Below are 26,087 nucleotides of genomic sequence, written 5' to 3' on the forward strand. Positions count from 1 at the left end.
GAAATATTCTATATATGTTCTGTCCATTACGGTAGCCACCAGATGCATGTGGCTAGTGTAGCTGAGGCACCGAATTCTTTGTTTTAACTTAAATAACCACATGTAGCTAGTGACTACCATGCTGGACAGAGGTCTGGAAACTTTCTTTTAACCTTTTAATTAGTATAAGGTGGTTTGAGTTTCTCTCCTTCCTTTTGGTCCTGTTGGGTGTCTATTGGAGGTGTTAAAATGGCAAAGTTTTGGACAATAAGAAAAAGAATCTCTCAAGTAGATAGTCTTGGAATGAAAAAAATAACGTGCTGTGTACTTGAGTTCCTTTTATCCAAAGACCATATCTCTAGTATTTATCTCAGTACTAATAGCCTCCATGGTAGGGGGAAATGTCACTGACCTCATTTTGTCAGCCAAGAAAGCCAAGATCACGTAAGAAAGTTTGTCACAGCAAGGAGGGCGACTAGAACAGAGACCGTTGTCTGCTCTGTACTTGATACCATTTCCAGTGTTCATTCATTCATTCATGAACATTCGCATGCCATCTAAATGTTCTTTTATTCATTTGTTTAATAAAGAGTGGCTGCCATGTGTCAGACACTGTGCTTAGTAATCAGGATATAGCAGTGAGCAAGACGAATCAACTCATGCAGCTTTCTTGCTCCTGCAAAAGAGATGACAAGTAAATCATTAAACAAGTTCATTTCAGAGTCTAATAAGCACTATGAAGAACATAGACAACCTGATGCAAGAGAGGAACAGGGCTAGGATACTTAGAGTGATCAGGGAGGGCTTCTCTGAGGAAGCAACGCAAGAGCTGAGACCTGAAGGCTGAGAAGGGCCCCTCAGTATGTATGGAGCTGTCCTATCCTTTTTATGGTTTTTTTAAGCACCTTCAGGCCAAAGGAACAGGTGCAAAGATGTGGAGGGAAGAGAGGACTTCAGGGCCTGGTAGAGTGGCCATTGTGGAGAGAGTGATACGAGATAAAGCTGGCAGGCAGGCAGGGCGTGGATAAACCCCGCATGGCCTTGTGGACCAAGGGAAGGAGTTTGTATTTTATTTCCACCACTCGGAAGTCTCTGGAGTGGACTAGTCTCTGGGACGTCAGCAGTGACTGAGAAGGAGTGGGCTCCTGCCCTCGCGGCAGCACTGCTGAGACTGACGGCTTCCGTGGTCCAAAGCTAGCCCAGACTTCCACCTTTAGTGCGTTGGGGAACTAGATTATGTGTCAGTTTGAGATTTTAAAACTGCATTGAGAAAAGGCCTATTAAATATATCCTCTCAGGAGATACCTCAGTTGGGGCCTTGAAAATTGAATTGTCTTGGGTTGCTGATGTCTTTGGTCACCTAGAAAGGAGAAGTCCATGTAGCGCTTTATTTATTTACTTTTTAATTGAAGCGGAAGAGGAAGGGTCTCCACTGTAGAGAAAAAAACAAGGATGGTTAACATTGACTTGAGGGCATCCTAGGGAATGAAGCAAAATGGGGGATGGCTTTCCTGAAAGTGTTGAAATCACCCCAAATATACTGGCATGTGGAACGGTGAGCAGCCCTGAAGTAGAGTTGGTCCGTCGTGCGTGAATCAGAGTGGCACTGCGTGCTGCCGTTTCTGTTTGTCTTCGAGTTGTCTCACCGATGGCCACGCTCTTACTTTTTATTTCATTTTGAGAGAGCAAGAGAAGGGGGGGTGCAGAGGGAAAGGGAGACAGAATCTCAAGCAGACTCCCCACAGACACGGGGCTCCATCTCATGACCCTGAGATCTTGACCCGACTGATGGCCACTCTGTTAAGATGGGAGTGGAAGCATGGTCTCAGAGAACCTCTAGAAAGTCTTCAAAGGACCCAGCACGTGTTTTAGGAAACGGAGTTACCGTAAATACCAGTGTTTCACAGCCGTTGGCTAAAAGCATTAGGTGCCACAGTGAGGGCGAGAGCCCTCGGTTCAGTTACTGCTGAGCACAACCTACCAGTTGGCCAATGACGCAGAGCAACAAGACTAGGGTAGCTTTGTAGGTAAGAAAGAGACCGTGCCTCCCCGCAGCCCTGAGAGGGCTGCCTCCTCGTTTTCACGGCTGCATCGGATTCTGTCGTGTGGCTGCACACAGTTTACGCAAATGGTCCTTTCTTGGTGGAGATTTTGATTGTTTCCATTCTTTTGCCACCACCACCAGAAAAAAAAAAAAAAGCTGCAGGAATATCTTTATAGGTCAATTTGAACATGTCTGAGTGTATCAATAGGGTAAATTCCTAGGGAGGAGTACTAGCTGAGAGGACAGAACATTTAATCTGGTTTTTGATGTTGTTGTTGTTGTTGTTGTTGTTTTTAACTAATCTCTGTTCCCACTGTGGGGCTCGAACTCACAACCCCGAGATCAAAAGTCACATGCTCCACTGAGTGAGCCAGCCAGGCGTCCTACATTTAAGTTCTGGATGGAGAGTTTCAAACTGCTCTACAAAGAGGTCGCACCAATTTCAACTCCTATCAGCGGTGTGGCGGAGTGCTGATTTTGCCACACCCTCATCTCCACTATATTCCCGAGCTTTTTGGTAATCCTTGCTTATCCAATCGGAGAAAAATAGCACTTTATTATAGTTTAATTTATATTAAGAGTGTGGCTGAGCTTCTTTTCATGTTTAAAAGCCATTTGTAAGCCAAGACTTTAATGTCTGGTAATAGCCTAATTGTAGAGATCTTTGCAGCATATCTACTTCGAGCATTGCAAATGCTAAGTCCTGATTCTAACTTATTGGGAATGCAATCCCTTGGAGTATACTGGGGCCTGACTTATGTCTGGGGACGGAGCATTGAAGAAATGGCATAATTGATCCCCTACATATAGGACATTTAGGTTCTAGAGTGAAGACTCTCAACCCAGCATTTGCGGTCTGCTGTTCCCATTTGCCTGGCCTTGGCACCTCCCATCTGCTGTTCCTTCGGCTCTGTGCACATGCTCCTTGATAGAAAGGAGATTAGCAGGTGCTAGAGGTTATCGGAAGCATTTTTCCTGCTGTGTGTAAAAAGGTGAAAATTCACACTGGGGTTTTCTGGGAGGGTTTTTTGTTTTTGTTTCTTTAAGTGTTAAGAGCCTTTTTTGAAGCCCTAGGGGAACCCCAGTATACAAAAATAGTTGAAATCAGAGCCATTGGGTTAGAGAGGAGTTAGAAGCCCTGGGCCCACCCCCTGTAGCATGCTGTCTCTTGGGGCCCTCCCTGTTGTGGCCCCGAGACATTCCTGCAGAACCCTTAGGGCTTCTCAAGGCACAGTTTGAAAACAACCGCTTCAGTGATGTTTCAGGCTTATTCTGCGGTGTCACATCAGAAATATTGGAGCATTCTGAAGAAGGAAAAGCTTTGGAGAGACTGTGCCAGCGTTTTCTATCAGAAGTACAGATGTGAGGGGCTGTGACCATTCCAAGACTCTGTAGAGCGTGTCCTCTGCTCATGAGGAGTGTGCATCCTGTACTCAGAATTCTGTCACTTATATGTATTCTCCAGTCTAGCATATTTCCTCGTTCAGCATACATTTTGAGCACCCACTCCATGCTGGGCATGTTGGATTCCAGTGGCGATCAGTGGAGCATAGAATCTAGTGGGAGATTCAGACACTAAATGGTGCACTCAAGATAAATGTAATTACAAATCATGGTGAGTTGCTATGAAAGGAAAGAAGACGGTACTATATAAGACAGCCTATAGGGACCTAAATTGGATTGGGAAGTCAAGGGATGGCTTTACCAGGCAAGTTCTATGTGTATTGAGACATGAAAGGTGAATTGGAATTAGCCAGGTTTGATGTCGTGGGGAAAGTACTCCAGACAGAAAGAACAGCATATGCAAAACGTTCTGCGGTCAGAAAACACCTGCCACATTGGAGGAATGGGAAGATGGGGCAACTGGGAGTAGTTGGAAGATAAGGTTGGAGAGGCCGGATCACGTGGGGCCACGCAGGCCACGGCAGAGAGCTTATTCTACTCCTAGAGTCCCAGTGCCTATTGTCAATGACCGTGGTGATCGTTATAACATTTTATTTTCAGCCCAGTGGTTCTCAGACACAGGTGACCTCGGGCAACCCCAAGAGCAGAGTGCAGGGGAGGAGGGAAGTCATTTGAGCCGAAGACCAGCAGCTCCTGAGAAAGGACTTGGGAATTCCACCACAGCAGAAGACATTGAACAATTTTTGCTGAACTACCTCAAAGAAAAGGATGTGGCAGATGGAAATGTCTCAGATTTCGATAACGAAGAAGGTAACTATTTATTTTGACTTAGCCAGTTTTTTCTTTATGAAGCAGATTAGTATAAGCACGAGATCTCATTATGGAAAGTTTGGAAATCAGAAGTCACTCATCACCCCACCGTGCTCAACAGAAGCATCCTCATTTTTTCGTGCCATCTTATCCCATTCTTTTTTTGTCGCAGACCTGTTTGTATGTGGTCACAGCCACAGTTTAAATGCATTATACCCTTTTTGCACTTACTTATATAATCAGCAACACTCCACGTTGCTATAGAGTTTTCATAATTAATGTTTTAATAGCTGCTACTAAGTATGCATTCCCCTGTGGGGAGTTCGGGTTGCTTCTAGCTTTTCACTCTAATAAACAGTACGGCAGTGGATGATTCTGTGCACGTGACCTTTTCCCTTTTTTTGCATATTTCTTTATAAATCCCAGAAGTGGGATTTCTGGGTCAAGGATATGAACATTTTTTTAGGCTTGCCAAATTGCCTTCCAGAAAGGTTGTGTCAATTTATACCTTCCCTTCAGCAGTGCGGGATTAACACTGGTTGTACCACAACCTTGACAACACTGGCCATTACGAGTTTCACTTCTTGCTAAATTAATGGGTGAAAAATGATTCTTGATATTTGACTTTGCATTTCTTTGATGACAGGCAAGGTCGAATATTTTCCTATATGTTCCGTTCCTGACAATGTTTTTCTTGTGCCCATTGTCTATTCATATGCTTTGTCCATTTATTTATTCGTGGGGGGAGATTTCACTGTTTTTCTTACCTATTTATATGATAAAGGAGAAGGGAGTTCAGGCTAGTTGAAGCCCCGGACTGTTGTTTTATTCACAAGCTCAATCTGGAGCTTCAGGTCACGGAAGGATTAATAAATTGTTAGAATCTCCTCTGCAAATATAAAATGCCAAGTCATAATGAGCTTGGTGGTCTCAGAACTATCCTAAATGGAACTGAGTCCCAAATTAGTTTGTTAGGTTGGAATTGAGCAGGATTCTTTTTCCTTTTTGGTGGTCTCCACTCCGAGGAGACACTGGTGAACTGAAACCAGTACTTCCAGGAGAACAGGAAATAGTCGTTCAATGCAACTGACTACCACCAGCTCCTCTGGTGTGTCAGGGAATTATCACGGAGCCCGGGTAATGATTTATGCGGAACAGAGTCGTTGCCCTCCTCGAGGACAGTTTTCTGAAGTCTATTATCAGGCCTTTTCTTCTCAGTTTTATTTCTTAAGCCAACCCAATCTTTCTTTGCCTGACCTGCACCCCACACCAAAACCTGGAGACCCAGAGGGAGGGGAGGCATCCTGATCCCCTGTAATCCAGATTTGCCATTCTTGTTTGAAATTCTGGTATTGTCTGTGAATCCGTTCTTTCACGATGAGGATCTTCTGGTTTGAGTTGATGTTGGCTAGGAGCAGACTGAATGAATCAACCTTTCTCCCAGTAATGGAAAAATCCACATCCCTCAAATAACATTGTGCAATAGGTGACTTTCAAACAACAAATCCTCCTCTGGGAAGAAAAGCACAGCCTTATCATTCTTATAATTATCATTCATCAAGTACACACCACACACTTGGCATTATAAAGAATGTTTGGCTTGATGTTGGTTTGACATGTGTTTTTTGTTTTAGCCACAATGAAAGCACCTCGTGTGTCTGAGGTCCCTTTCTCCAAGAAATCCAAGCAATCTACAAATGCATTTTCATTTATCTTTTCAGCATCTGGTAGAGACAGGTGTGGTCTCTGCTATAAGATTCTGTTTTTTCCAGCAGAGGAAACAGAAATGGGAAGAAGTGAACGAAACAACGTTCAGCTCAGTGGAAATGAGCACAGCTAGTAGTGGGGGCTGGAGGTGGGTACGGAGCTGGGGGCTGTAAGTTGAGGAAAATTTTTCAGGGTAGGGATTTTGGCCTGGGTTTCATGCAATTCTCAGGTCTTTTCGTTATTTGAATATACGGACTGATACCTATCGCGCAACGCAGCACTCTAGGCAGTGAAAGAATGCTAATAGCTGGTGACATTCCTCTTATTTAACTCCCAACAAGCAAATGAGGTGTCGTGCTTTATACCTTTTTTCCAGATGAAGTAATGTAGGATGAGAGGGTTGCTAATAGGTGTACAGGCAGGACTTGAACTGACCTCCTTGACCAAACCCCTTCCCTGTGTATTGCGCCAAGCTGCCCTGCTGGTATCTCTCACACAGACATCACTAAGGCCTGATCTTGGCCATCGAAAGATCTCACAGGCTGGTGGAGGAGACACACGAGCCTCTTAGTCAAAGAACGAACCAAGAAGAAAGAAAGGGTAAAGGTCAGAGCAGAGGCCAGCCAGAGAGCTGCCCAGCCTCAGGGCTCCAAATTAGAATGTCGCCCTCTTACATTTTTATTTGAAATATTTATTAATGGAAATTTTAAAAAAGACTGAAGGTACAGGAAAAAAATTAAAATCCTATATGATCTCATGACCCCATCTCTGTTAGTATCTCGTTGTCCTTCCTGCTATGCAAAAAATTTATAGTGCTCCCACTGCGCATGCAATTTTATATAGTGCTTTTCTCTTTTTAACACAATATTCTTTCATAAACGTTTTCCCTTGTTGTTAAAGCCCTCAGTAAACACAAATTTGGGGGCCCTCATGATGTGTCATTATAGGGAGGTACCGTGGCTTATATAATTATTCCCCCTTCAGTGGCCATGGAGGGGTTCTCCCCACCCCACCCCACCCCCGGTTTTTAGCCGTTATAGTTAATGCTCTGGTGACTACCTTGACTCATAGTTTGACCCAAATTTTATATGGTTTCCTTAGGATCAGTTCCTAGACATTTTCCCTTGTAAATGCTGTTCCTGCATCTGAGGCTGGGAGATCGTGTTGAAGTGGGGCGTCTGTCATAAAACCCTGTCCCCGGTTATGCTTTTTTCCAGAGGAGCAGTCAGAGCCTCCGAAGGCAGACGAGCATGACCCTGGGCCCGATGTGGCACCGCCGCTGCCGGTGCAGATCCAGATAGCCACACACGTGATGGAGCGCTGCGTCCACTTGTTGTCAGATGCAAATCTGAAAATCCGCTTGAAGGTCAGTGTGCAGCCCTTTCCCTGCATTTGCACGGCAGCAGTGACTGCACGGGTGAGCAAGAGGCTGCCCTTATCTCCTGGCCCATGTGTGGTGGCCAAGAGAAGGCATCAGGAAGAATTTATCTGTGGGGTGACAGCCTCACGTCCTTCTGTGTCAGCTCAGATGCCAAAAGGGAGCTAAGTCCCTTTTGTAGAATTAAAAAACTACATAGTTTTGGGGCGCCTGGGTGGCACAGCGGTTAAGCGTCTGCCTTCGGCTCAGGGCGTGATCCCGGCGATCTGGGATCGAGCCCCACATCAGGCTCTTCTGCTATGAGCCTGCTTCTTCCTCTCCCACTCCCCCTGCTTGTGTTCCCTCTCTCGCTGGCTGTCTCTATCTCTGTCGAATAAATAAATAAAATCTTTAAAAAAAAAAAAAAAAACTACATAGTTTTGGACATCCGTTGACTCTCCAAGGGAAAGGAAGTCCTATGCTTTGGAAAGGATATCATTTTCTGGAGTGACTTAATGTGGGAGGCAGGTTTTAATCCTTGGAAGCAGTCATTCTTCCAAGCCTGACTCTGGCCCCATCCCTGGAAAAACACCCACAGTTCTTCATTATACTTCCTCGTTTGCTGGCAGTTCCCCAAGCGGCAGCCCCGTCAGCGAGGACTTAAACCGTGCAATAGTGAAACTGGACAGCGGGGCGGGTGGGCGTGGGGACAGGGCTTTCAGAATCACCTGGGAGAAGCTCTCACAGGGAAGGGCCTGGTCCTGCCCACCCCCAAGCAGGTGTGAGAAGGACAGCTGCCTCAGTGAGTTACTGTTAGCGAAGAGAGTACGCTGCCCTGCTACAAAACCCCGATCCAGGATCATCTCAGATCTCAGGGTCTGTGCTTTGTGGAATTTGTTTCGTTTTCCCGAAGACACTTCTTAGCATTCATCTCTTGTTCCACTCAGCAAGTACTCTTTGAGTGCCTGCTATATGTGAGGCTTGATTGTAGATGTCTGGGTGATACATTAGCCGAGTGTCTTCCCATTTATGGAGGCTCTGTGGCAGCTCTGTCCACACCGTAGTTACTGAGATCACCAGCGTTAGAGTCAGACCTGCATACCTGAGTTCACATCCTGGCTCTGTCTCTGTGACCTTGAGCACGTTACTTCACCTTTTTAAGACTCTGCTTCTCCTGTAAAATGGATGTGATGGTTCCTGCCTTGCTGGGTTGTTGATTATAAATACGAAACAGTTAGCATCAGTTATGGCACACACACATTCATTCGTTCATTCACCCAGTGTTTATTGTGGGCTGCTACAGGTCAGGCAGACGGTGTATAGAAGGAAGTGAAGCAGGCATCCCTGCCTTCATGGAACTTCCTGTCTCTCACAGGGAAATGTACAAACACACACCTAGAAGGTGAAGAAATTTCTGAAGGTAATAAGCAGGCTCTGTGATAGAAAATAGTAATTCACCCATCCAGTGATCTTGCGTTAAGAGCCTACTCGGTCCCAAACCCTGTTGAAGAAGACGGAGCTTATGCCCTGATTTCAGCCAGGTCTTTGGGGAAGGCCTCCCCCGACGTGGTGATATTTGAGCCAAGACTTAAAGGCTGAGAAGGAGCCAGCCATGCAAAGGGGCAAGGGCAAGGAGATGAACATTTGAGGCAGAAGAAGGAAATGTCTGTCTTGGAATCAATGGCGTCTGATGTAACTTCCCCAGTTAGTGACAGAACTCACGTGAAGCCAGTGATAGCAGCACCATTTCCACTGGGCTGCTCTGCTGTATGCTATATGCCGACGTTTCTCTTGCTGTCCTGCCTGCCCACCTGTTCCCCCTCACGGGCGGGCCCTCTTTGTTCTTTGTTACTGTTCCAGTCTCAGTGTGACCAGCACATAGTAGACATCCAGCAGGGTTCACTGCTCGATGTTAGACCTCACTGTCTGACTCAGCTGTGCACCCCCCCCCCCCCCCCGCTCTGTGAAGGCCAGCCCGTTTCTGGGAGGAAAGGCCACACTGCTCATCGTCGTGACTCCTGCCGGTGACACTGAGGCAGGCCGGTAGGCTCCTCTGATCAGGACATGTATTCTCAGAGAGGGTAAAAAATCCAGTTTACATCTAGACCACCCCAGACCTTTCTTCTGAGGTGGACCTGTATCTCAGCTGCCTACTTGGCCTCTAGAAGAAGGAGAACACGACCTCACCCAGCCTCTCAGCATCCTCCCCTCCCTAGCTCCTGTCTCCGCCTGCATCCATTCGGTGGCTAAGCCTGACTCCAGGCAGCCCCTTTGGATATCTCTTTTTATTGCCCCCAATATTGGGGGCCACCAGCATCTACACACATTCATATACACACCTCATATACTCATTCCGCACAGACCCACTTCCAGGACAGACCTCAGACCTTCCCTCCTCTGCCACCACCCTGTGGCCGCATCCCCGTCCTCTCCTGCCCGCTTCCTGAGGGGCCTGCTTGCCCACATCTCTCTCCTGCCGCAGGCCCCTCCCCCACTCAGCAGCCAGAATGACCTTTTTCAGACATTAATGGTATCATGGCACTTTCCTGCTGAAACCATTCTGATGGCTCCCCACTGCACTTAGTACAAAATAAAAAATTCGTAACGTGACACTCTCACGGTCAGGCCCCTCTTACCCCTCCTGTGTCATGCTGCACGCAGCCCTGCTTTAGTTCCCTAAGGCCTGCAAGCCCTCCCTGCTCTGGGTCTTCCCTGCTGCCATTTCCACCTCTAGGAATGTCTGGGAACACTCTCCCACTCTTCCCGTGACGACCTCCTACTCTGCTGAAATCACACCCTCTGCTTTCAGGTCTTGGATGTGCTGGATCTGTGTGTGGTTGTTCTGCAGTCCCACAAGAACCAGCTCCTTCCCTTGGCTCATCGGGCCTGGCCCTCACTTGTGCACCGACTCACCAATGACGACCCCCTGGTGGTGCTCAGAGCCTTCAAGGTAGGCAGACGCCCCACCCTGCCAGCCGTGCGGGGGGCAGGGGGCAGTCAGCACAGAGCGCAGCTGTGTCTTTGGGGCTTCGTGCTCATTTCAGCTGATCCTTGAAGAAAGCATAGCAAAATAAGAAAGGCACAAAGAAGAAAGTAAAAGTCCGTCTCCTCTTGAGTTAGAAGCAGAAGGAAATAGCAGATGAAAAGGATTGCCAGTATTTATCGAGTACCCACTGTGTGCTTGGCACTTCCTCACGCGTGAGCTCATCTCCTCACAGCAGCTTTGCAAGGTAGCTACTATTCTCCCCATTTTTGACAGAGGAGGAAATAAGCTCAGAGAAGTTCAGGGATTTTCTCAAGATCACACAGCTAGTAAGTGATAGAACCCAAATCTGTGAGTTTGTGCCCATGTTCTTTGCACTCCACAGGAGTCAAGGTGAAGGGGCCTAGGTTCTAGCAGTGGTCATCCTCTGTCCAGCCAAGTGACTTTGGGCAGAGCCCACGACCACCCATTTTCAAGTTGGCCTTAGAAGCATGTTTTCCACCTTCCTCATAGTATTGTTGTCAAGGATAAAATGGGACTATTTGGTGAAATGCTTTGAAAAGTTAAAAGCCATAAATATATATATATATCAGGTATTATTCTCCCTGCCTTAGTTTGGCTTATATCAGCACATGTATTTTGGCGTATTTATTTATATTCTTCCTTATTCTGAAAAGTACTTAAGGCAACCTACAGAGATCTATTTCCCAGGGAAAGCGAACATAAATTAGGAGTAGGCGAGGAACACGAAGCAAAGAAGAAAGATGTGTAGGGACATAAAATGAAGCCAGGAATGCAACTGGTACACTTGGCAAAAGTATTTCGGTTTTCTGTAAGACTCTTCAGCATATTCTGGACCAAAATAGGAGCTTACGTTTAAAACATATAAAATTGTTAATTTTTTCTTCTAATGCAAAATATACAAAATCTCACATGCACACACACACACACACACACACACACACACACAAAGCGGAGGAGGGAGGCCGGGGGAAGGAGAGAAGGAGGAGGGTCTTGCTAAATCTTATTCAGATGTGCTGCCTTCCTTTATGGAAATTCATAGGTAATCTGAGATGACAGCAGTCATAGAAAAAGAAAAAAAAGAGAAAGATGTGTGCACTGTAACTGAGGCTGCTTTTCCACCCCCAGACACCCTGGTGACATCTGAGGCCTGGAAGGCCTCATGCAGGCCAGCTGAGGGCCCTGCAGTAAGGGCAAACACTCTCTGTGCTGGTTATGCCTTGCTTACCAATTTTTAAAGAAATTCCTATTATCCTGTATATCCAGCCTTGTGCAGCGGGGCAAAACATTTCAATATGTTCTGCTAGAGAAAGTTTAAAACGAGACATGCAAAGAAACCGCCTGTGGTGGAAGATGGGACGAGGGTGACGTACATAGGAGATGGTGCGATGGGACAAGAAGGGCCCTGGCAGGGCCCTGACCACCGGGTCTGTGCCCTGACTCAGTCGAGGGGCCACGGCCAGCCACTGCCCTCCCGGGGCCTGCACGCCGCAGCAGCTGGGCCTCCCTGTTTGTGTTTGTTCAGCTAGCTAGAGTTCAAAGCGAAGTCTTTTCTCAAGGGATGTTAGGAAGAGTCGAGAGATGATCTATGTGAACTGCTTTAAGCTCTCTCTCTCTCTTTTTTTTAACCAAAAAAGGAAGGAAAATCAAGGTATTAATCATATTATTCATCCAACCCAAGATTCCTTTGAATTATTCCCCGTGTAATCTGTATTTATGGATAGAAGCAGCCATGCCTTGGGAGCAGAGACCTCCGAATTCATAACTGTCAGAATCACAAACCATGGGCAAGGAATTAACAGCAGTAATTCTATTTTTTATTTTTTTCCAAGAAGAAATTGAATTACCAGCCATTCCTTAGCTCTGTGCTGCCTTGGTGCTGTGCAGTCACCAGACCCGGGGCTGTCTCTGCAGGTCTTGCGTACCCTGGGAGGCAAGTGTGGCGACTTTCTGAGGAGCCGCTTCTGCAAAGACATCCTGCCCAAGCTGGCTGGCTCCTTAGTCACCCAGGCCCCCGTCAGCGCCCGGGCTGGACCGGTGTACTCGCACACGCTGGCCTGCAAGCTGCAGCTGGCCGTTCTGCAGGGCCTGGGCCCCCTCTGCGAGAGACTGGACCTCGGTAGGTACCGGCCACCCTCCCCTGGAGACACGCAGCCTGCGCGCGTTCTCGCCACCACCGTGGCGCCTGGCGCCTAGTCAGGCTCTCTCCTCTCCCTTCGTGCGTACATCCTTCAGTCTTACATTGGCCTCGTTTTCCCACCCATCTTGATGTGTTTTTCTGACCTGCGGGATGGAGTCAAGAGCCCAGGGCATCTCGCCTTGCTGTTCCAGGTTCACCAGACAGCAGTTGCTTCCTGCTTGCCCCAAATGAAGTCTGAGGGCCGATGCTTGTTTTGTTTGTCTGCAGGTGAGGGTGACCTGAATAAAGTGGCTGATGCCTGCTTGATTTACCTCAGCGCCAGACAGCCCGTGAAATTACAAGAGGCTGCCAGGAGGTACGTCTGCTTGATCACCCGCATCTCTTTATGTTTGCTCTAAATTATAGATGATTTGCTAATGGCGAGCAGAGTCAAGGCATCTCTGTTCTTTTCTCTCGCTCTTCTCGCCGGGTTAAGATGGTTTCTTTAACTGGGCCAACTCTAGAGATGGTATTTTTACTAGGTGCATTTCTCTTTGCAAGTAACCTTTTCCTCTGCTGCAGTGTCAGCAGCAATTCCAAAGGGGCAAAAGCAGAAAGGTGGCGTGCCGAAGGGGACGAATCCTCTCCTGGTAGGAGAGAGCTCTGCTTCTTGGCCCTACTCCAGTGACCGAGTGACCCTGGCACCTGTCCGCACCGCAACTCCTTCGTCTGCAAAGCATAAGCATTGGGTTACTGATCTGGCACACCTTGACTCCACAGAGCATCTTAATGAACGTCAGGTGTTCTAAACCCTCGCACATTGTACACAACATGGGGTGTGTACAAGCAGACACTTACATTCCTTTTTCTAGATAGAGTCCACAGCATTCATCTGATTATAATAGGCGTCTGTGAACCAAGAAACATAAAGAATCACTGGACTAATGGTCTAAAGGGCCTTTTTCAACTCTGAAATTAGGTGATTGTCATTTCCAAGAGTTTTGCTTATTCATGAATAGCTATGCCACCTCTAATGGAAAGCTATATCTGGTTCCTTGAGCCCCAAAGGATTTCTCTCAAAAGCTGAAACTCTGAGCACAGCAGCATTCCCCACACCTGAGACCAAAAATGCACTCTGGCCCCCTGGCCCCAGCTGGGTAGAGAGCTGGGCCCAGGGGGCCAGAGTGGACCTGCTATCCCCCAGGTGTCTGCTACTGGAACAAAAGTTAGCTTCCCTGGCCTGGCACTGTCTACTACCCGGGGCGGTGCAGCCCCATGTCCCAGAGCAAATCAACAATCCCTCCTACTTCTTAGGCTTCTAGAAATGAGTCCCTGATCTTCCTTGGTGGGGTAGCAGTCCTCTCATTCCCTGAAGGCCTGCAAGGCCGCTCAGACTATGAAATGAGGAAGCTACTTGCTGCCTTATAAACCTTGCACTCTGGGAGTGATGGAAATATCCTTTTGAATTGATTTATTGTCCTTTGCAATTTTTTGCTCTTGATTTCCCCAGTTCCCTTTTTTCTTTCTGTCACTTTCCCGTCACTTCCCCTAGGCCCAGAATCAGTCATGGTTTCTCGAGCACAGGGGCGCATCCCAACCAGCTTCTTATCCTCAGACATTCTTGTTCCTTAAAGCACCAACTTAGGGTGAAAATAGTCCTCCCCAGGGCCGCGTTCCTACAGCTACTCTCGTGCTGATTTCAGGTACATCTCAAGAGGTAATGAATTCATCTTGAAGTGAATTCTCTGTGTGCCTGTTACAACCAAGAGTCACAGAGATCGGACTTTCCCAGTCTCTGTCCCATTCTACTTTCCTACACCCACCCCACGCTTGTCCTTCAAGTTTAGACCCATCAGACAGGCTAATATTCGCCATTCATTATCTTTTCATTTCTAATTTTCTTTTGTGCCGCTAAAAGCAATTAAACCTCGAATTGGACCTTGCCGAGTCTCGAGTTGGTATTCAGGTGCCTCTGGAGGAGGAGAATGCAGCCAGGCCACTTGACTGCAGCGCCTTTGTTTGCTCTAGCGCGTTCCATTCAGGGTTGAGTCAGATGACCTCCCTCTTGCCAGGCTGGGAGGGGAGGAAGTGCAAGGTTGATTGGTTCACAAACACATCATCTGCAAACTTATTTTGAAGTCAAGGAAAAAAAGCAGTGTTGTCCTTGATCAGGAGCTGATTTGGCATCTTGATTCAGAAATTAATAAGCTCTGTAAATGGGAAAAGAAGCCTGAGACAATGGGAAACCTGGTCTCTTTGTGAGCCTCGTTACTGAAGGAAGGGGGGTAGTGAAACACTCCGTGCCCACGCCTACGGGTGATGTAGCTTCTGCTCCCTCAGCCCCAGGTCCTCTGGCTCAGGGAGCGGCCGCACCTTGCAGTGGTTGTTTGTCCTTCACTTTCCTCTCTCCTCACACACCACATCCATTCCAGAAGGAAGGCCTGTCTACCTGACTTGCAGAATCTCTCTTCAGACTATGCGCATCTCCTCGCCGGCCCCCTCCCCCTACTCCTGCCCCTGTTTATTCCCCACGCAGCAGGTGCTGACTCCCTCCACACACTCATGGGAGAAGGGAAGGCTGTTGTGTTTGTTGCCGGGGCCCAAGGGGGAGCCCTGTAGCTAAGTGTTCAGAAGAGCGGGTGAGAACCAGAGCTGTCCACCGGTGCCCTGGCTTCCCCAGAGCTAGTGAGTGGCCGACGCAGGGTGGATGGCCCTCTGTGTGACAGGGCTGGCCAGGGAGCAGTAAGGGCCAGTGGCTGCTCGGAAAGAAGGAGGGTAAGCAGCCGTGGGAGGGGCGGACGAGGCTTCCTTCTGCCGTACCCTTCTAGGTTCTTTGGCCGGTCTAATAATTGACGTAAGACAGATTAACAGGAGAAAAACACATTTTTTATTTCATACCTAAGGGCCTCTTATAAAAACATGAGACCCAAGGCCAAGGGGGGCAGTTGACGCTTCTTTGCCATGCTGAGCTAAGGAATGGCACGGGGGCCTGGGGCTTCACGGGGAGGAGGGGGGAGGAGGGTGAGTCACCGGACCTAAGAAAAGCAGATGTTTGGTAATTAGATGTTTGCCCTGCCATACACATAGCTTATTCAGATGAAAAGTGATCTCTGCTAATAGCCTCTTTCTGGGCCAGGCCCCCTATTCAAATTCTTCCAGGTAGTTGATGGAGAAGTAAGAATTGTTCTTGAATCTGCTAATTGCCTCGGGCTCAAGTCAGTCCACACGCCAAAGTGGCACTTTTGGGGGCAGCCTTCTCTGCTCCCCTTCACATGTCTGTGGGTCCGGCAGGTGGGGGATGGAACCTCAAGGGGCAGCCTCCCTGGCGTTGGCACTGAGACGAACTCAGCAGCTCCATGAAAGTTCCTCTTTGTGTGCGTTACCGTTGGCTTTTTCCTCCTCCTGTTTGCTTCTCCTGGCTCCAAAGAATGACCAAGCCTGTGTTTGCTTTTTTAATTTGTCATATTAAATAGAGCCTTTGTGGCAGGCTTTTACATCCAGGCTGTAAACTCTAGAAATGGAAATTGATCACGGGGTGGTTGATATAACCAAGGCTGTAAATGCTAAGAACAGAAATGCCATTCCAGTTTAATGCTTTTATCTAGCGAATGTGCCTTGTAAGGAGGGGCATAAATCTTGCAACTTGGGGGAGGGGTGGGGAGTAGGGGTAGGGTAGCACCTCGCCGTATGTTACCACTAGGTGTCACTGTTAACTGGCTATGCAAGAAAAATACCAGCTCCCCCAAAGTCCATCTAGTTAAAGAACTTCAATGGATAACAAACGAGAAAATCTGATTTGGGGTGTGGGAGAAGGGGTCAGCATACCACAAGTTGTAAACCAGGAAGGGTCCCTGAGGGTAAGCATTAGCTTACAAAGAACAGATCAGCCATGCCCCCACCTCAACCATGGCAGAGGCCCACTCAACTGATTGAAATTCCCGAGTAGCCCTGGATGCCTCTGAGATCTCTCCCAGCATGCAGTGGGCCTCCACAGTTCTGTGCCTTTCTGACCATGGAGCTCTTCCTTCTCACACATGAAAGGAATCTGAGATGAGAGCACATACCCCAAATTTCTGTGTTTTTCCTTAAAGCCAGTAAATGCTGTCAGCTTGATTCAGCTCAACTCCGTTGAAACCACGCTCCTTAGGCCTATCTCTGAGCAGCCTCGGAGGCTCCCTGTCTTTTGCAGGGAGGTCTTAAATCATCCAATAAGCCTTCCACCCTGGGGCTAAAGGGAACAAACAATGCAATACCTGTTTTGAAAAAGATGAAGTCCATGCTCCACAGGTCTCACAACGGAAGAACAATGCTTTTAGGCCCCTTGGTCTCCACCCCCAGGCCTGCCTCCACCTGCCAACCCCAGGCCCCACGTGGGGATGCAGGGTGCTGGCAGGTGGTGACTGGCCGGTGCCCCTTTTGGTTGTGCAAGTACTAATGGTGTGGTGGTGGCCGGGGAGGGGGGCTCCCTCCCAGCTTCTTCTGCCTGGCCATTGTATATGAGGGCCGAGGGCACCAGCCTTGGAGACGTTCAGACCTTACTGGCCCTGTGACTTTGAGCAAATGACTTCGTTTCCTTGTGGCTCATCTCCCTCCTCTGTAAACTAAGGGTGGTGGTAAATGAATTGCATTTCTTTAGGAGGGAGGCCACTCTGCGAGTCCCTTCATCCTCCTGGCCAGCCGAGGAGCTGCTATGTGCCAGGCATTATTCTAGGCACTGAAATGAGAGGAGAGCAAGAGAGAGGAGGCCTCTGCCCTCACAGGGCTTGTGCTCTGGAGGTGTATTTGTGTGTGTGTGCACCCCCCGTGAGGGACGTATGTAAACACACCAGATTCGAGATGCAGGATGTATGTGTCATGTGAACGTCTGTGCACTCGGGCATGGTGTGTCTTATTGTAAGTCTGCCTCGTCTTCACTGAACTCCGAAGAGAGTTTTTCACCCCAGAATGATCTTTTCATGTTAATTGTGCCACCTCCCCCTACCACCCTCTGCGTGAGAAGTCAGGACCGGGTTTCAAGGTTCATTTACTGGCTGACTTCCCCACTTTCCTTCTAGCAGTAGGATCCCAGCCCATCAAAGAACCAGCTGGTGCCTTCAAACCCTGGACGAACACGGACTGCCACGGGCTCGTTCATTTCATCCCCGTCAGAGCCCGGCTCCTCTCTTTACCCACACACGGGCCTATTATATTTGAACAGATCGGGAGCCACAGAGGTGATCCGTTAGTTCAGCTGAGCTTGAAATTAGTAGCTCATCCCCTCAGATGTCGTGGGCAGTTTGTTTGAGCATGGGCTGCAAAGCTGTTTCCCCCTTGGATCGCACCCAGCATGGAAATGAGGGCGCTCCTAATATTTTTCCTTTTGACATTTGATTAATAGTTGACAAATCCAGACCCAAGTAGTTAGCTTTCCTATTATCCATCTTTTGACAGGCATTGCTGCTTTTCTTTTCCAGGCTCATTGTTCTAAAAATACACTCAGGTCTGAAGCTGTTCCCTGTGCATATACAGGCATGATTTCCTGGTGTCGAAGATAAGAGACCTCTGCCATGCAGATTATAAACAAAGTGGGTTGCTGGGTTTCAGATCTGAAGGCAGGGACCTCCGTGCTGCTTAAGCCGAATGCTGCGCATCCTTCCCCTGCTTCCTTGGTGTTGTGCTGTGATTGATAATCTACCGGGATCAGCCATGTTACCCCCCAGTGGAAAGTGTGGGGCGTGCCTGCGCGTCTGCACACCGCACTGGGTTGGGATCCAGAATGTGCTTGATGCTCCGGGGAGCAGGACCACCTGCACAAAGTGGGTTTCACATGTCAAAAGCTTTGGCAGCCCACAGGGTACCTGTCTCACCACTTCGCAGGGTCCGCAGTCTGTCCTGAGCACCTAAGAGGCCACTGTGAATGTCATGATCTTAGTACCGAGTAAAGCAGCCAGGAAAATGGCCTTGATTATCTTATTATATGTGTGTTTATTTAATTGACAAGCCAAGTACTGTGTTGAAAGTTGAAAGATTACAAAGATGAATACCAGGTTAGCGCGGGCCTCACGCTGCTGCTCGTTGGCGGCGTAACCCTGGGCCAATCAGTTTACTTCTCCAAGTCTTCGCTCCTCGTCTGCAAGACCAGAGTGAGCGTATCTGTTATCTTCCGCCTAATCAAATTATTGCCAGGATTCAGTAAATTCGTGCATGTTATTCTTCGGCATAAAATGTCCGCACAGAGGAAAAAGTCAGTAGTGGTTGTTAGCATTATTAAATTCCTCCTGATTCCAGAAAAGACCTAGGTCATCTTACCAATTAAGGGGATGCAACAATAACAGTAACAAAAAGAGGAAAAAACCAAGGTGAAGCCAGGGGTGAGGTTAACATAGAAAGTGCACACCTAGAGCTCTGCACTGTGCTGGTCATGAGCCTTCAGGGTGGCCCTCGTCTTCCTCACAGACAGAGCAAAGAGGGCAGTGCATCTGTGGGGCACCTTCTCGGCATCCCTTTGCAGAAAGAGGCACAGCTTTCTGTGGTTGTGAACCCTAAGAAAATTTCTCCGTGGGTCATCTCAGAAGAACACTGGGTACTGTTGTGACTAATGTCGCTAACGTCCTTGCAGTGAACACACAAGTATACCTCCTAGAGCTGCGTCTTCCCTGCATCCATCAGCAGAGGCTGCTGGCTTAGTGCCAAAGCGTGGGTTCCAGGAAAACAGACCGGGGGGGAGGGGAACCAAATAGGTAGACAGCTACAAAGATGTCTTTATCTTCAAGGGTATGCACCTTCGGGGTGAGAGGGTGGGTGTGGAGCAGGAAACGCTGCATGTGGCCTGAGTCAGCCCCCTGGGTGCTGGCACAGGTCCGCTTTGAAATCAGCGCCTACCAGCGTCCTGGCTGCTGGGGGGCAGGGGGCAGGGGGGGATCTAGGCCTGTGGGGGGCCTGGAGGTAGGAGAGGCAGCCAGATGGAAGGGGCTGCTTTTAAATCCTGCCCCAGTGGGATTTAAGCCCTTCTAGGTTCTGGCTTATTTTTGAATCGTCTGTAACAGATTGGTCCTCTCAGTGCCGTATCTTTTTAAATATGCACAAAGCGATGGAGTCATTCCACTGCATTTATGATACTTTGTCTTGTGGTACTTTAGGGGTGCGATTAGCATCGTAAGCTTCTACTGGTGTTTATAGTTTTAAATCCTGTCCCCGTTGCATTTAAATATTTTTATTATCGGTCTCTGTGTGAGAATGCGAGATGGAGTTAGATCGATAGATGAATGGTTTTGAACAGGTAAATATAGTTAAGTCTAACGAGTACGTATAGCTGCAGAGGTAATTGGTAGTATTTATTTGGAGAGTAAATCGTTGCTCCAAGTCATAATCCTCCATTTCCAACATTTAGAAACAAAAAACGACCTCCTCGTAAGAGAAGATAGCTAAATTGAATAGCAAGAAAGGACAGCCTTGAAATACTGGTTAACCAATGAACCGAGACCCATTAGAGTAAATTACCAAGATAGAAACATCACCCCACTGCTCGCTGGCTAGGACACGTCGACACCCCGAGCATCCATTTGTTTAAAAGGAAACACACAGCCTCATTTGTAGCATCGGCATGCACCGAGTCGCAGAGAAGAGATGGCCAGAGAAGAAAAGAGTGTACAAGTTCTGCCAGAAAGGGAATAGCAGGGAAGCTGGAATAAGTTTGTGGGTGTGCCTGCTTTCCAACAAGTGAGTTTATTTTCTGATTGCATTTAGTCATGGCCATGTAGAGACAGCTTGTATTATGTTCCTAAGGAGACATCCCTGAATAACTTCTTTAGAAGCCCAAAATAAATAAATAAACAGATCACAAAGCCACAAGTTCTTTACCACTGGCACTTATGCAGACAGCTCATGAGAGCATTTTATAAATCCAGAAAGAGACAAGGAGCAGCAGATCCCTCAAGCAAGTAATTGACAGAGAAAGAATAGCCTGTCACCCAGGAGAGCTGGAAGCTCTGCATTTCACTTAGAGTTTATTTAGCTTCACCAGGCCTGGACTGGCTGGCGGTTTTCTAGAGCTGCGTTTGAGCAGATGCTGTCTAGACCGAGATGGTGAGGACTCACTCTATAATATTTGCATCTGCGGCAGTATGGGGGTGTTGCCACATTTTGGGGCACTAAGGGGCTGTGATCCAGCGCCCCTGCTTGACCCAGTGCCCCAACCACTGGGGACTGTTGACACTGAAAGGGGCCTTAGAACTGATGTTTACCGAGAAGCAGCTTGCCGTGTGCCCTCCTCAAGAGGCCTTCCCCAGCTCCACCCCACATGCGCAGCCCTCTCCACAGTGCACCGTGGGTTTCTCTGCCTAGTCCGTTCTCCCTACGTGAGGCGGAGCCCCAAGGCCGGAACCTCCGTCAATCCATCTCTGTGTCCCACACACCCAGCTCAGTGCCTGGGCTGGAACAGGTGAACCACAGCGAGGTGGGACCCGAGCCCTGCTGACCGGATTCTCGTAGCACATTTCCTACCCGTCCCCCCCCAGCTTTGTCACTCGGAGCAGGCCGCTATTGATCATAGAGGAATGAGCCGCTTCTGGTGGTTCGGTGTCTGGAGTTTATTAGGTACTTGCTGATGGCCGTCAATTGTAGATAGGGCTGGAGTGCAGGGAAATGGCTGCCTGCATGAAGCGAAATTCAATAAAACCGCATTTTAAGTGAAAAATCAGTATAAACACCAGGCTTCTTTACCATGGAAACAGAGGTTGCTTAGAAACTGCCTAACGGCGAGTTCTAAATTTTTTAAAGTCAAGTTATCATTTAAGCTACACGGCCCTACAGGTTATTGAGAGATAATCACTCGCCTCAGGACACTCGGAGGCATGAGGCACAGCTGAGTGCCTCCCGAAACTCTGGGGACCAGATAATCTCTTGATAACTGTGCTCCCCGGAGCCACTGATTTGGGCCTGGGGGAAGGAGAAAGAAATTTTTGTTCAGGACTTAAATGGTGTACATATATATTTTTTAAGTGTTTCTCTTTGGGTTTGAACAAACCTGGAGCTGGCCATTTGGCACGTTCAACGGCCGTCTCTGCCATGTCTCACAATGTATGAGGAACATTTTCCAGGCAGTTACCCCAGTCACTTCAAAGCGGAGGTCCTCTCTTTGTCTTCTGGCTTTTGATTATGCAAAAGGACTTCTAAGGTCTTCAGCTTTGGGCTCTTCACTTTCTGGGGACCCCTCTCCCCAGCTCAGAATGGGTAAGAACTGGCTGCAGGGCAAAGCGGTACCAGAGTTTGGAACAAAGCTGGGCCCCTGAGCTCTTAGACCAAACCGGGGCATCCGTTCAGCTTCCAGGGGCTTAAAGTGGACAAGGGTTCAGGGTCAGAATGTGTCCGCGTTCAGAGTTCAGCAGGTTGCGTGCCTTTCGCCGAGCAAGAGCACGGCTCCACCTGCCAGCACTTGGTTGCCCAGCATGCCATTTGCTCCCAGCCTCGGGCACACAGAGGGCGAAGAACATTGCATTTGTTTCTTCCTGAAAATAACAGGCGGAAGGAGAGTGCCACTGGCTGAGACCTGGGACCCCCACCAAGTCAGTATGAAGGAAATTGCGAGTGAAACAAAAGACAAATGTTTTGCCCTTTTCAGAGTGTCTGAGAAGTTTCCGTGGTGTGGCGGTGCTGCAGAGGTTGGTAGTGATAATTATTCCTCAGACACACATACTCTCTGGAAGAAGCAGTGTTTTCATTATACACTTCAAAGTGTTTTCCTGCACCTCGTCTCCTTAGAGCCTCGCCACAAACTTGTGAGAAGGGCGGGGCGGGTGTGAACCTCTTCCTTTGGAGAAAGAGGAAACAGGTTCCCGTGGCAAGGTAATTTGCTCCAAGCCCCAGAGGCAGGATGCCTGCCATTCTGGGGAGTCTGCCCCTTTAAGAGCTAAGAAAGGAGACCCAAAATAATTCTTGCAAGAGTTTGGCTCTCACTTAATAAAAGAAGGTGAACTTTGTACACACGTTCTTCCTTTGCCTCCCTGTGAGCATTGTATTTAGAGTTCTCACAGGGCGAGGAGAGTGGCTTCTTTCCCTTTCCTTTCCTGCCAACGAGTTCGACATCTGCATTTAGCATGTTAAAAAGGATTCACAGTGAACATCGCAACGTGTTCGTGCCGTGTTAAGTCAGAGCAGAGCCGTGACTGAGGTGGGCCATGGCCTCACGTCGCTGGGTGTTGCCCACATCAAAATATTCCTCAGTGTGCCAGGCTGTAGCCTGAGAAACCGTTGCAGCTCTGGAAGGGGAAAAAAAAATCAAATGAAACCATTTGCATTCTAACCGTCTTTGGCACCAGGGAAAACTGTCAACTGTGTCACATGTAAATAGAAATCAGCTTCCCATTTTTGGTGTGTTTTTTCATAATTTCCCTTGCCACTCTAATTATCAAAGATATTTTTGTTTTTAAACAAAAATTGTCTCCCACGCAGGCCCCATCTCCTTTCTGCGGTGAAGTGGAAACGATGAATTAGAATATTCTAATCACTTCTCCTGCACCCCCCGCTGAGATTATAAGCACGAGATTATCCTAAGTAAAGAAAACTTAAATTGTGTAGGCACAAACCAGTCCAGAAAAATTTTCAAAGGGCCCCCTCCCACCTGCCTCCCTTGCCTCCTTAGCAGATGTCTATTAAACCCCGGGAAGAAAGCAAAACTGGCTTCCCCCCAGAGTAAAACCCAAATCCCCCAAGGGCACGGGGTTTTCAGATGAACAGAATTAGAACAGAATTTAGCTCCATTCAGCAAGCATTTAAATTCCTGTTTGCTGTCCAACAATATGGGAGCGGCTCCTAGGTCATCAGGAATTAAATGTGACTCATCAGATATATGCTGTCCACCCTATTACTTGGTAGATAGGGACCACATGGGCTAGATGCTGTGTAGGGCTGGATCTGTTTTCTCATTTAAGCCTCAGCAAAACCCCAAATGAAGTATATCCCCCATTTTTAGCATGAGACTGAGACCAAGCCCACTTGAATAATCTCCCACAGCCACAGGGCAGGGGTGTCCGTGATAACGTGAATCCTCTTGGTATCCTTCCCTCGACCTTCCCTGGTGATGAACACTTGACCTCTCCTTTAGATCCCTTTGTAGGATGTAATTTTCCAGAGAGGTGTGTCATCTTAAGCCATTATCATGCAGTGTCATAAATCACTTCTTAAATGTAAGAACCTGTTGGGTCAGGTATTCGTTGAGAGCTTACCCTATGCCATCCGGGTGCAGCAGTGAAGCAAAAAGGTGTGGTCACAGCCCTCAGGAGCTGTATTGTGAGAAGGGGAGATGGTCAATAGACAGTAAGTGCTGGGAGGGCTATCCTGAAAGAGAAAAATAGGGGGCAGCCGCCTAAGCAAAATGGTCCAGGAAGACCAACCTCTCGGAGCAGGTGACATGTGCCAACAGGGAGCTGCCTATCCGGGGGAGGGTCTCATCCTTCCTGGGATTGAAAAGCCGGACTCTGAATCACTGAGTCAGCCAGGGGTATGAAGTTTATACTTGGACTGCTCAGTGCAGTGGCCTTGGGCACATGGTTGGTCATTCAGAAATGGGATATGAACAGATAAGAGAGAGGCAAGGGTGGCAACCCCAAGGTTCAGGCCAAGTTAAAGAACCTCACCCTTAGGGAGCGTATGGTGTTGGGTGGCCCAGGCCCTTCAGTTCTGTCCCTGTCACGTGTAGGACGCCAGTGCTCTGGCTCAGCCGGTTTCTGCTGCAGGAGAGTAGCTGGGTCTGATCCCTGTGTGAGCATGTCCAGACTACCAGGAACCCATGGCTCTTGGTGGCCGGAAGGGGCCGAGCTACAGAGGTCAGCAGCAAGCTGGCGGGCCAGGGATGAGGACCTGGAGACTCCGGAGTGTGGGCTTACCCTGTGAGCCTGGAGTGACGGGTAGGCCCTGTCAGTTTTCTTTGAAAACTCCTGCTTGACACCCCAGAACTTAACTGGGTTTCTTCGCCAAGAGCTTGTTTGATGTCAGTATTGTTCTGCTCAGACTAATTTTCTTCTCAATGTCAATGGATATGAAACTCTTCATATGCTGTGGGTCCATCCTCATGGCCCTGTCTTACGAACTACAGTGGCTTTGCTCTGCTGTTCAAAGGGATTTGATGTTATTATCAGGTTCTCCCCCAAATAACCCAGTAAGCAGCGTCTCCGGGAGAACACCAGCCGCTCTCCCTTCTCTCTCTTGAGAGCCCAGCCCACCCTCCCTTCCGTCTCTCCGCAGGGTTTTCCTCCACCTGATGAAGGTGGACCCGGACTCCACCTGGTTTCTCCTGAACGAACTTTACTGCCCCGAGCAGCTCACACCTCCCCACCCCAGCCTCCACCCCGTGCATCTGCGAGGGATCACCGGGCAGGGGAACCCCTACGCGGCCAATGTGCTCCGCCTGCTCCAGGAGCTGCAGTGACCCCCCCACACGCACCCGGATGCTGCACTCAGTATCCCTGTCCCCGCAGGCGGGACTGACCCCACCCTGGCCCCAGGTGGTGGCAGAGAAGACGGCGAAGGTGGATTAGACAGCCAATCGATTTATAAATTGATCGATCACACAACTGCTTAGAAATTGGATTGAAGGAAAGTAGCTGACTGGCTGACTGTTATTTATATTTCATACCTGGTGTTTTCAAATGACATTGTCTCGCAGCTCTAAGGGCTTAACTCCTTCGCTTACCATCTCCTCGGCCCCAGCTGCCCCACAGACCGTCCTCACCACACACGCACCCCCACACCGAAGAGCCTAGGGACGTATGGACAGGGGCCTCTACTATGCACCGAGTGTGTCCCCTGAGCACCTGAGGACCACGTGGAAGTACCACGCACCCAGGAGTCTTCAGAACGCAGCCCTGCGTCACAGACACACACACCTCCTCTCCTGGAACAGTGAGCTGGAGCAAACTCATTGTACCTAACCTGTTACTTGGAAGAAATGAAATAAAGGCACTTCTTGGATGAAAACTATGTTCAAGAGCTCACTTTAAAGTTTGTTATTTAAGTTGGGTGCTTTTTTTTTTTTTAATTTATTTGTCAGAGAGACAGCAGAAAGAGGGGGAGCGGCAGGCAGAGGGAGAAGCAGGCTCCCTGCTGAGCAAGGAGCTGAATGCAGGACTCGATCCCAGCACCCTGGGATCGTGACCTGAGCTGAAGGCGGTGGCTTAAGCGACGGAGCCACCCAGGTGTCCCTAAATTGGGTGCTTTTTAAGAAACGAGTTTATGTTCTTGAATGGGTAATACAGAGCCATGGCATAAAATCCAAGCAGTACAAAACAGAAACAGTGAAGTCAGTCTCCCCACCTTGTTCCCCAGACATCTGGTTTCCCTCCCCAAAGACAATACTCATGACAGTTTTTTGCATACCTGTTAAGTAGGAGATTGATTATTTTTTACTTTTTATTATGGGCAAGAGTATACAGCAAGCCCCGTGTACCTGTAACTCAGCGCACCAGTTACCCGCGCATGGCAAGCTTCGCTTCATTGCTACCGACCCTCACGCATTTGCCTCCCCCCCAGCTCACCCAGGCTCCGGAATATTTTGAAGCACATCCCAGATGTCCTATCCAAACCTTTTTTTAAAACACAACCACGGGGTGCCTGGGTGGCTTAAGTCAGCCTTCGGCTCGTGTCATGATCTCAGGGTTCTGGGATCCCGCCCCAAGTCGGGCTTCACACC

The 26,087-nt window shown here is 48.5% G+C and overlaps 1 protein-coding gene across 3 annotated transcripts in view; it reads left to right on the forward strand.

Moving 5' to 3' along the window:
* The window catches only part of TTI1 (TELO2 interacting protein 1), a 44,719-nt gene extending 19,341 nt beyond the window's left edge, over nt 1–25,378 (forward strand). For all 3 annotated transcript variants that reach the window (XM_045804596.2, XM_045804595.2, XM_087853591.1), the window contains 6 exons: nt 4,028–4,237; nt 7,162–7,310; nt 10,111–10,251; nt 12,220–12,424; nt 12,713–12,800; nt 24,644–25,378. In XM_045804596.2, the coding sequence (XP_045660552.2) occupies nt 4,028–4,237; nt 7,162–7,310; nt 10,111–10,251; nt 12,220–12,424; nt 12,713–12,800; nt 24,644–24,827 (977 nt within the window). In that variant the 3' untranslated portion in view covers nt 24,828–25,378. The remainder of the gene's footprint in view (nt 1–4,027; nt 4,238–7,161; nt 7,311–10,110; nt 10,252–12,219; nt 12,425–12,712; nt 12,801–24,643) is intronic.
* The last annotated feature ends 709 nt before the right edge of the window (nt 25,379–26,087 follow it).

The sequence above is a fragment of the Ursus americanus genome, chromosome 22 (assembly GCF_024610735.1).
Source record: "Ursus americanus isolate L20-20 chromosome 22, mUrsAme1.1.p, whole genome shotgun sequence".
In the NCBI taxonomy this organism is placed as follows: domain Eukaryota; kingdom Metazoa; phylum Chordata; class Mammalia; order Carnivora; family Ursidae; genus Ursus; species Ursus americanus.